Source organism: Grampus griseus, assembly GCF_964374135.1.
Source record: "Grampus griseus genome assembly, chromosome: 14".
NCBI classification, from domain to species: domain Eukaryota; kingdom Metazoa; phylum Chordata; class Mammalia; order Artiodactyla; family Delphinidae; genus Grampus; species Grampus griseus.
In genome coordinates, this window is record NC_139008.1 from 66,259,382 (window position 1) to 66,270,950 (window position 11,569).

General features: G+C 50.7%; 1 protein-coding gene across 2 annotated transcripts; it reads left to right on the top strand.

The window, feature by feature from the left end:
- Window positions 1-206: 206 nt before the first annotated feature.
- On the top strand, window positions 207-10,699 carry TGIF2 (TGFB induced factor homeobox 2; the record flags this gene model as incomplete). Of its 2 annotated transcripts, XM_082671573.1 has the most annotated exons (3): window positions 207-398; window positions 10,178-10,282; window positions 10,400-10,699. In XM_082671573.1, 3 exons carry the CDS (start codon window positions 207-209, stop codon window positions 10,697-10,699), a joined length of 597 nt encoding a protein of 198 aa, XP_082527699.1. The 2 variants fall into 2 exon arrangements, with proteins under 2 accessions (XP_082527699.1, XP_082527698.1); XM_082671572.1 differs by having other exon boundaries at window positions 10,178-10,699.
- Window positions 10,700-11,569: the final 870 nt, after the last annotated feature.

An 11,569-nucleotide genomic window follows, 5' to 3' on the forward strand; every position in this document is an offset into this window, starting at 1 on the left:
TTGGACCTTTCCTTCTACCTTGCCCAGGCTTTGGTATGGCCTGAGACTTTGACTTTCGATTACCCCGTTTCTGGTGTCCTAGGCTCTAGTAATGATGTGCTGGAAGACTAGGGAAAGGGTCAGAGGCACCACATGGTAATAATGTTCCCCTCCCCTTTGTCACCTGTTTTAGGCTTGCCTGAGGTCCAGCGTAGCCCCTAGACACCATGTCAGACAGTGACCTGGGTGAGGATGAAGGCCTCCTCTCCCTGGCAGGCAAGAGGAAGCGCAGAGGGAACCTGCCCAAGGAGTCGGTGAAGATCCTCCGGGACTGGCTGTACCTGCACCGCTACAACGCCTACCCCTCAGAGCAGGAGAAGCTGAGCCTTTCTGGACAGACCAACCTGTCGGTGCTGCAGGTAAGGAGCGGGTAGCAGGAGACCTGGATTCTGGTCCTGTCCCAGCCCTGTCACGGACTCAACTGTGTGGCCTTGGGCTGGTCACTTCCCCTCTCTGGGCCTCAGTTTCTTCGTAGGTCAGATGAGAATACCCACCCTCTCTGCCTCAAGGGAAGACAATTGCATGAAGTCATTGCAGCTAGATTTCAGATTTTGCAGAGTTATGAAGAGGCAAGGAATTGTTATTAATGTCTATGTGTCGTCATTAACACTGGAGGCTAGGAGAGGGTGAGAAGGCATTGAGTGTCTGGGATTTGGCCTTTAGCCCCAGATTGGTTGGCAATTTGGTTTCATGGGGCAGCTGGTGATCTGCAGAGTGGTTAAAAATGAGTTGGAGTCACGGTTAAGGAAAGGGCAGGAGTCAGAGGTTCTGGGGTCAAAACCCCATTCTGCCACGCAGGAGTTGTAAACCACATCTTGATTTCCCATCTGTAAAGTGGGATTAGACGGTCTGACTGAACCATTGGGAGGAATAGATTCAGAACTGGATGTGAAAGTGCTCTGTGAACCACAAACATGAACACGCTCAGAAGATCACGTTATGCACTTTTGGTCAGAGTGAGAGGTATTACCCCCTTTGAATTGCCCCAGTTGCTGACCTACAGGTGTTTTTGTTCTGTTTTCCGGGTGCTGAGGTGAGACCCCCCGGACTGCCGCTGCCTTGCCTCCAGTTGGGCTCTCACCTACCTGGGAGACACAGAACAGGCCCCCAGCCTAGCAAAGGCCCACCCTCTGCCCCGCTGGCGCCCCACCCCCCCCACCCCCTGCTGCCTCCCATTCCACCTCTGTTCTTTCCTGGCCCACTACTCCAATCCCTGGCACCGTCTCTTTCCCTTACCCTACTCTGAACCCCCCACCTCTTCCAGCTGCGTCCTTCTTCCACGAAGCCTCATGGTGAGTATTCGGCCCTCAGAATTGCTGTCACCTGACTTTATACTCGCTGGGCAGTCTGTCTGTGAGAAAGGCTCTAGAGCTACTGACCCTGACTCGGATCCCATCTTCTCCACAAGAGAAAGCTTGGACATTGGCCAAGTCACTGCCTCCTCTCTGAGCTTCGTGTTTCCTCACCTGAAAAGGGGGGCTGACTGTAGCACTTTCCTGGCACGTAAGGGTTGGGGGGCAGGACTGAGAAGAATTCAAGGCCCACTGTGAGGTGTTTGGCACAGCATGGGCACTTCTCTCCCTTTCATCCTCATCTCTCCTAGACCATAGGTCTCGACTTAGCAGTTCCTAGAACCTCACAAGTTTACCGACAAGCGCTGCACTATGCCCAGCTCTATGCGGGGCAGGGTTGGGATCCCAGAGAGGATCCAGGCACATTCCTACCCTAGGGCGTGTCTAGTCTGGGATGGGAAAGCAGGGGAAGACCTGGCCACTTATGTTTGCAAAAAGTGATCACCGCTGGGGCAGATGGCAGCAGAGACTCAGGGCAGGGCTTCTGAGAGGCCTGGAGCCTCAGAAGGCCTTCCAGAAGAGGTGGACTTGAACTCACAGGATGCAGAACAGCACAGGCCAAAGTCTTGGTGCCTAAGAGCCAGGATTACCCAGATAGCCTCTTTGTTAGTCTTACTGCCTGCAGCCTAGTTCGTTCTTCCTGTCTCTGGGGCCCCTGAACTCCCAGGCCTCCGGGCCTTCTCCCTTGGTTTCTTGACCTCTCTGAGCCTGGCTCACTCTGTTTAAGCATTTTCTCATGAAAGCATTCTCTGATTCCCCCAGCTGTGTATTCCAGTGTGCCTCTTACCTGTGCGACCAAACCACTTCCACACTGTATCGAAACTGCCTTTTATCAGGGACACTTTCTCAAGACTGAATAATGTACTGACTCCTCTTAAAGAAAATCTTTTTCACAGACTTGCCTCCCTCACGTGTACACTTGAATAATTTTTATCACGTCACTTAAGCATGTACAAACATAAAACTGGGTAAAAAAACCTCTTGCTTTTGCTCTTATACACAACTGTGAAATAACCAAACAGTTTTCCAAAGTAAATAGACGTAAAACGAATGAGATTCCATCTAACTGCATTAATAACAAATGGTGGATGGTGTTTTGTTGACTGCACTGTGATGTGTAGTATGACAGAGGCACTGGCTCCAGAGTTGAGCAAACCTGTGTTGCCAGAGGCCACGGCACTCCTACTTGTGATCAGATTGGAAACACAAAACCAAAACATTCTTGTGGGGAACTAGTGGGCCCCTAGGTCGCCATATCCCCAGATCCCACTTACAGAAATGTAGGTCTGGGGCTACAGCTAATCCATTTCAGGATTAGCTGCTGGAGACTTCTGAGGAAGGGCCGGCGGGATCCTGGCATCCCCTGGTGGGAGGGGTTCCACTGGTGGCCACCCTGTTCTAGAGGCATGCTGAGAGTTAAGGAGCGGTGGGGGGACTTCCCTGGTGGTCCAGTGGTTAAGACTCCACATGGGTTTGATCCCTGGTCTGGTCAGGGAACTAAGATCCCACCTGCTGCACAGTGCGGCCAAAAAAAAAAAAAGAAGCACTGGGGACCATCTAGTACTCCTTGATGGAAACTGTACCATGAATCCCAAGCAGCACCAGCCATACATCCGTGCTTGAAGGTCTCACAGGCACCCCAGATTTCCTGACTGATAACAGGTAATTTGTCCAAGCTGGGTCCTTCCCTTTCGAAGGGACTCCCCTTGACAGCCCTTTCTCAGCTCCTTTGGTCTCACCAATTCCTATACATTTACCCCTTAAATATTTCCGGAATATAGCTTCTTTCCTACCCTAGTCCAACCTATCATCATCTGATCACGTGTCACTCCCCTACTTAAAACCCTTCAGTGGCTCCTGCCAACCTATTGACAACATCATCTTTTCCAATCTGTGTAGCGGGCCTCATCCCTGGCCCCCCATATTGCTGCCACACTGATAGATACCCCACACCACTTTGCTCCCACCCCTGACCAGGGAGACTCCTGACCCCTAGAGGAGCTCTGTGCTCCCACAGCACCGGGACTGGGTCAGCATTTGGACTTGACTGATTGCTTTTTAGAACACACTAAACTCCAGAGGCCTCGACTTATTTATCACTACATCCTCAGTGTTAGCTCAATGCCAGGTATATGGTAGGTGCTCAGTAAATAATTGTTGAAGTGACAAAATGCAGATAAAAGTGCTAGAGGGAAGTCCCTGGTGGTCCAGTGGTTAGGACTCTGAGCTTTCACCGCCGAGGGCCCTGGGTTCAATCCCCGGTCGTGGAACTGAGATCCTGCAAGTCGCGCATCGGGCCCCCCCCCGCAAAAAAAAAAGTGTTGGAAATGTCAATAGGCAGGACCTCAGAAATAAAGGAAATGTAGTGGCTCCTCAATCTGGAAAAGCTGGTTTAAGTCAGTCCCTGGAGGCATCTCTTTTTCCTGTATCTAATTTTTTAAATTTCCATTGTTTATTAGGAACGTTTGCAGATAACCGCAAAAGTAAGAGAATATTATAACACACCCCTGGCACCAATCACCTGGCTCCAGCAAGCATCAACATTTTGCCAAGTTTGTTTTCTCTCTCCCTGGGGACCTCCCTTTCGATTGTCTCCTTTATGTCTCCTTTAACTGGCCCAGCAGCAATTCATTAGCAAGTCAATGAGTTATTTAACTAACTGGTTAGCTGGTACTTGCCCGGGGCGAGGCAGTTGGGAGGGTAAAACCAAAAAGTCATTTGTGAAGGATTTTGACGGGTCCCGGTGACACCCTGTAAGCCCACTTTATTGCTGTGGTTTCTGTTCTAAGGGGCTGCCAGTTGGGCAGGGGAGGTAAGTGTGGCGGGGAGAGTTCGTGCCCGTTCCTTCTCTGTGTAATATTGATTGGGGCTGTGCTCTGTGCTGGGAACACAACAGTAGAACCGGCACTGTCCCCCCTGGGGGAGGGAAGACATTGAAAGGACTGAGAATTCAGTGTTATTAATTACCCGTGTGTGTCAGCTGAGCTGCCCTGGTAGGCAAGCCTTCTCCGGAAGCTGTATATGAATGGAATCCTGACAGACTTGAAGGATTGGGGAGGTGAGGGGCAGCAGTCCCTCTGGTACTGGTACGGGGCAAGAAAGGAGCCTGGTGCAGCAGCTGTAGTGGCCTGCTGTGTGGTGAGGGGGTGGCTTGGCCCTGCCCTCAGTGAACTTGTATCTCTCGAAGCTGCTCTCCTTACTCTGGCTCCAAAGATAGCTGCCTCCCGATTCTTCCTCCTGGTAACCACTGTCTCCCCACCTTAAGGCCTTTCATTTGTATATTTTTTGAGCTTTTGTGTAAGCTTTTTTGCTTAAGTAAAGGGTTTGGCCCGCAAGGACAAGTTAAACCAGTGGGTTAAACCATTGGTTCCTAAGCTTGGGTGGCAGAACTCTGGAGAGCTTGTTTAAAAACACATTCCTGATTCCACCCACCCCTCTCCCCTGCCCCCCATCTCTGAAGCGGATGAGACCAGAGCAGTTTTTTAAAATCACCCTCAAGGTTATTCTAATACAGCCAGCAGCCTTTAGGAGCACCTGGATACGGGTGGTCACAACACTGGGACCGTGATGTTTGGGAAAGGTCTCTCCATGCCCTCTCTCTCCCCTCTTTTGCTTCTGTCTTTCACAGTTGAAAAGACATTACAATTAAAGCACTTGTGTCGCCTTCAAAAGCCCTGCTCTGGTCCTCATGGCCTTTATCTGCTCCCTAGTGCCCCTCCCACTCCCATTTGCCACAGTGATTCCTCCTGTGTCCTTCATCTCAGCCACTGATTAAAAAAAAAAGAAAATACTGACAGGGCAGCAGCCTTTCAGATAGGGCCCTGTTTTATGGTAGAGACAGGCTTTCAGGCACCCAGCCTGTGTTTTGCTGTATCAATCACAGAATTCACCTTGGCATTCTCCTACCCCCTCCCCGAGGACCTTGAATTGGGGCAAGTCACATGCTTTTTTCCTGACTTAGGCGTGGGTCAGGCTGCTGGAAGGGGCTACAGAAAATCCGCAGAGCCCATTATCACAGCTGGCACTGGTGGTGCACTCGGGCCTTGTGCCCTTGCCCGGCTGCCCTCAGCTGTGCATTTCTATCGGATGAGAAGACAAAACAGTAAGTAGGCTGCCAAGTTTTCTGTGGACCAGGGTGAGCACGTGGGGGGGTGTTTTTCTGCTGTTCTCTTCTCAGAATTAGAAGCCAAAATGGGAGGTGCAGCTAGAGGCTAAGTGCCCACGCATCTGCTAGCAAACGCCACGCTCCCCTCCCCAAGACTGCTCTCAACAAAAGCACTAGTCCCTACTCCTCTTGACCCAGGTCGCGTTTCCCCTGCATCCTGGGCTGAGGTGGAGAGGCGTAGTGCTCTCCTGTAGCGCAGGTAGCCAAGGAGGCAGCTGCAGGATGGAGAGATGGAAGCATCTGAGCAAGGAGAAAAGGCCTCAGGCTGACTCTCCTCCGTCTGTTGTCTTCACCTGACAGCGGTAGCTGCCTGGAATCAGGCTGTATCTGGATCCCATCCTAGCCTTTGCCCTTGTGACCTTGAGCAAGTTGCTGAATCTCTCTGATCAGGGTCTCTGTTTCTTCAGTGGTTCACATAAAGTGGAGATCATCACAGAACCTCTCACAGGCTGTTGAAGATTAAATGAGTTAGTTAGATGGGAAATGTTCAGAACAGCGCCTGATACGTTTTGTGTTCAGCAAGAGTCTGCTTTTAGGATTATGGGGATGCCTTGCAGCTATCCATTTTGTTCCTCTGTTGGTAACACAGCAGACCAGAATGAGAACAGCAGCAGGAGACCTGAGTTTGAATCCCAGCTCTGTACTCGGAGGCTGTGTGACTTTGGGCAGGTTCTCTCATCTCTGAGTTCCAGGTCTCTCTGTAGTACTTTGGGGACACTGCTTACTACCGTTACCTTGTGTCAAAGATCCTTAGTTCCTTCCTCCACTCAGCTGTTCAGTCCTCCTTCTCCCTTGGGGCTCCCCTGCAACTCCAGCCAGGATTGGAGTGAGCAGCTCAAACAGTGTCAGCTGATGCCTGCTCTGTGTGTGTGTGTGTGTGTGTGTGTGTGTGTGTGTGTGTGTGTCTGTGTGTGTGTGTGTGTGTCTGTGTGTGTGTGTGTGTGTGTGTGTGTGTGTGTCTGTGTGTGTGTCTGTGTCTGTGTGTGTACTGAGAGGACCAGAGAGGTAAGGGGTAAATGAGAACCCCAGAGGCAGGGTCCTTCCAGGCTGGAATGGAAAGGGAGAGAAGCCACAAGAAGGCTCTGGCTCTGCCCTGCCCATGAGCTTTCCCAGCCTGACAGGACCTGGAGCCTGGTGCTATCCTTGGGTCACCTGTGGAACAGGTAGAGCTGTAGGCTGCGGGGCAAGGAGTCATGCCAACTCCAGGCGCCTGCTCTTGTCATAGGTGGCCATCCCTTTGGCTGGGTAGTGGTACTCAAGGCCTTGCCCAGGTGTCAGCTAAGGAAGGTGATAGGGGTAGAAACTGGTATGGGAGCCCTGAAGAGAGTTGGGCCTTTGATCCAGTCACCCATTAGAGGAATGTTAGGCATTGCCGCAGCCCACACAGTTCCTGGCATCTCAGCACAGGAGAGGTGTGGGGGAGGGGTTCCTGTCATTTCTTCCCCTACAGCAGCTACTACATGCTCTGTAAGTTTCTGTTGATGAACTAAGAGGAGAGCAAAGGCAGGACCAGGAGAAGGACGTACAGTGTGAAAACTAGCTTAAGCCACTGTTTGGGCCCCTTTGGTGGTTAAGCATGGTGGTGGTTAAGCATGGTGTTCTGGCCTAGTGGGATCAGCCCTGCCTGCTTCTGTCTGTTCCTTAAACCAAACCCTTTCCTGCCTCAGGACCTTGGCATTTGCTGTTGCCTCTGTCTAGAACACTCTTCCCTCAGCTTTCTGTGTGGCTGGCTCTTTCTTATCTGTTAGGTCTCAGCATTCCCAGACCCCTTATCTACGGAGGTCTCTCTCATCTTTATATACTATCTTTTCATTCCTGTCTCTTTCCTTCCTGGCACTTCTCGTTGCTATAGCAATGTTCGTTCATTGCCAGTCTCCACAACTAGATGGACCATAAGCTCCGCAAGGCAGAGTGCACATCTGTTTAATTCACAGAAGCATGCCCGGCACCGAGAACTGGCCTGGCACGTAGCAAGCATCGATAAATATTATTGGAGTGAGCACGAAGCCTTGAAAGGGAGAGCAACAGGAAGGTGAGAAGTTCTAACTTGACCACTGTAGTGAGTAAAATAAGCTGGGCTCTGGGCTCCTGTGATAGTCTGAGAGAAAGATTCAGAGAGTAGGGGTTCTCGTTCCTCCAGATCCAAAGGTCCAGGCTTGGGGATCCCTGGCTGGAGGTAGAATCCTGCCTGACTTCTCCAGGCTCAGCTTTATATATGTTCATCAGTAAAATGGGAGCTGATCAAACTCACAGGGCTGATAAAACTGTTAGAAGAAAATTGCGTAGCTGTACAGTGCTTCGTAAACGTCAGCTATTGGTAAAGCTTCTCAACGAAGGCTCCCAGAAAGACGCCTAGATATGTGGGGGCATACCGTGCCACACCCAGGCCTCATCACCAACACACTCCCACAGTTTGTCTCTTCTCTCCAGCTACTTTTCTGTTAGCAGGAAAGTGATTAGGCAACTTTTCCCCTGTGGCAGCTCCTCCAGTGGAGGGCAGGAGGGAGAGAGATGGAAAAAATGATAAAGGCTTGTATTTGCCTGTTGAAGGAAAAACGGGTTTTGTGTTTAGGAGCCTTACACCAGCCACGCAGCTAAGAACCTGTTCTCTAGTCTAATCCATAACTTTTTAAATAATGCCCAGGTGAGCTTGTTAAAGGATTGGTCTCGTCACATCTCCAGGCTGTTAGGAGTAAATGAAAGGAAGGAGGGTGTAAGTGGCTGATCTTTTCGCTTGATGAGTAATGATGCCATGATTAGGTGCCTTCTCTGGGGTGTGCAGAAACTGTTCACACTCTTTCTGAACAGTTATCTACCCTCATGGTGCCATTCATTCAAGTATGGAAAGAAACTGCCAGGCCCTACAGCAGCTGTAGGTGAGGAGAGATGTGTTCTGAAACCATTTCCTCTGCCTCAGCCCGATCTCTGATATCTTAGATCAGCCAAGACTTGGAATAGTAGGCATTCTCCAGGTAGAGAAGAGGGTGTTCCAGAAAGAAGGAATGTGATGTGCAAGAGGCATGGAGTTTTGTTTTGTTTTTTAAAGCACAGGGCCTCCGTGAGGGCTGGTGAGCAATTTCACATGAAGAAGAATATAGGGGCTTCCCTGGTGGCGCAGTGGTTGAGAATCCGCCTGCCAGCGCAGGGCGACATGGGTTCAAGCCCTGGTCCGGGAAGATCCCACATGCTGCGGAGCAACTAAGCCTGTGCAACACAACTACTGAGCCTGTACTTTAGAGCACACAAGCTACAAGTACTGAAGCCCACGCGCCTAGAGCCCATGTTCCGCAACGAGAAGCCACTGCGATGAGAAGCCCACACGCAGCAACGAAGACCCAACGCAGCCAAAAATAAATAAATTTAAAAAAAGAAAAAGAAGAAGAATACAAGGGCTGGAAAGATAGGCCATGAACAGGGGAGGCTTTTAACACCCAGGCCCAAGAGTCTGGAGTTGTTCCTATAGGCAGTAGGAGACAAATGGCAGTTTTCTAGAACAGGAATAACAGTAATACATTTTAGAAAGTGAGTGACAACCAGTGACGAGGCTGGATTGGAGAGCTGTGGATCTGGAGGCTATTATAAAGGGTCCAGACAAATATAGGATGGGTGCTAGATATGCCTTGGTTTTGCAGCAGACCACTTAACAGTAAGAAATGTCATGCCTCAGGCATAGGCCCAAGAGGATTGATCTAAACAATCAGCTGGACAGGAATGGGGTCACGGTTAATGGTAGCTTTCTCAGCAGCATATAGGAAAAAAGGATTTAAGGATGTTGGTTGAATGCACATTCAACCACTGACCTTGGTTTTGCTTGGAAACAATAACTTTTCTTCTACCTGTGAGTCCCTTTAGTGTCTTTGTGGCTCTTTCCCTGGCATACAGCAAGACTCTATTCTAGAATCTTAGGAGTGAATGGCCCTTGGCCCCATCCCCTCTCCTTTCACACACCCATATCCAACTGGGCACCAGGTCCTGTCATTTCCAGTTTCCCAGACAGATCAAACGTTTGTCATCTTCTCATCATCTCCCTTAACCTAATGTGAAGTACTTGCACTCTGCTTCCACTGTTCTCCACATAGCATTTTTAGCATTCTTTGCCTAAAACCCTCCTGCAGCTCCCCATCTTCCTTGGAATAAAGAACCAGATCCCCACCATGAGAGGTAACCTCTAGTTACCACTCTGAGCTCCATCCAGACAGGACATCCTTCTCTGAGCTTGTCATAGGCACTTTTCAGGTGTTGATCCTTCTCAGTCGAATGCTCTTCTCCCCTCTGGCCTCCCACCTGATAAGTAGGTTTACTGCTTATCCTTCAGATCTCAGTTCGCAAGCCGTTTCCTCGGAGAATACTACCCCGAGTCCACGAAGACTGGATTGGGTCTTCCCATTACTGTGTCCAACAGCACCGACGTACCTTCCCTTCATTGGCTGGATCACAGTTGCAGTTTATTTTCAGTTATATCATTTCTTCTTTAACTCTCTCTGCCCAACATAAATCTGAGGGCTGCGATTGTGCCTGAATTGTTTGCTGCTGTGTTTCTGGGGCCAGGAACGCAGGTGCTCTGCAGCCGGTTTTGAGAGAATAAACTGATCACAGTCTCTCAAACTCATTCTCATTCCAGATTTGTAACTGGTTCATCAACGCCCGGCGGCGGCTTCTCCCAGACATGCTTCGGAAGGACGGCAAAGACCCCAACCAGTACACCATTTCCCGCCGCGGGGGCAAGGCCTCCGATGTGGCCCTCCCCCGAGGCGGCAGCCCCTCAGTGCTGGCTGTGTCTGTGCCGGCCCCCACCAGTGTGCTCTCCTTGTCCGTGTGCTCCATGCCGCTCCACTCAGGCCAGGGAGACAAGCCGGCAGCCACCTTCCCACAAGGCGAGCTGGAGCCCCCCAAGCCCCTGGTGACCCCTGGTAGCACACTCACCCTGCTGACCAGGGCTGAAGCTGGAAGCCCCACGGGCGGACTCTTCAACACACCACCGCCCACACCCCCAGAGCAGGACAAGGAGGACTTCAGCAGCTTCCAGCTGCTGGTGGAGGTGGCGCTCCAGAGGGCTGCTGAGATGGAGCTCCAGAAGCAGCAGGACCCGTCACCCCCATTGCTGCGCACTCCCATTTCTTTCGTCTCTGAAAACCCCAAGTAGGCATCTGCCAACAGGGGTGCTCGAGGCTCGAGCCAGCTGTCCTGGGTTTCCGTTTTGGTCCCCCTTCCTACAGAGGGTTTTCTTTGGATCACTGCCAAACATCGGGATCATCTCCTCTGTCCAGAGGTCTTCAGCAGGAAGACGCCAGCTGGTGTCACTGCACTGGGATGGGACCTCTCCTCTGCTGACTCTGCCGTTTCTCCAGGCCTCCTCAGTGATGAGACCAAGAGATTGGAGACAGGCATGGTGCTGCTGCTGCAGAGAATCCCCGGGACCCCTTTGTTCCCACCTGCTTTCCTGAGCTGGGCGCAGGAACCCTGCCAAGTTCACTCACACCTGTGCTGGGTCCCAGTTGCCCCTGACAGGGCCTCTTTTTGTTAAGTGTGGACATTCCAGGTTCATAAGTGTGAACAGAAGAAAAGAGGAGCCCAGCAGATGTAACAGAACCGACTCCGGTTGAATGTTTAGGTTTTTGCTAAACTTTGTGTTTATTTTTCCCTCTTTGCTGTGGTTTGCATTAACAGGCGTAGTTAGCCCAGGTGTGGGGAATGAGAGTGCATTGCTTGATGGAGTCTGATAAACTGAGAATGATCCACCACTGCAATTGGTGATTGTTTTGCAAGGAAGAAGTATTTTCATTTGGGGGACCAGCTAAATCTCTGCAAAGTTCCAAATGGTTGTTTAATTGTTGGTTTGGTTTACAAAAAAAAAAAAAGTTAGAAAAAACTTTTATGGGCTTTGGCTTTTCTGCATCATGCACAGAAGGGAGAAGGGGATAAAGCCACAGCCAGAGAGAGGGTCCAACAAATCTGACCAAACCTTCTAGGTGCAGAGCAGAGAAGGATGATAGAGGTGTTTTTCTGGTTGGTT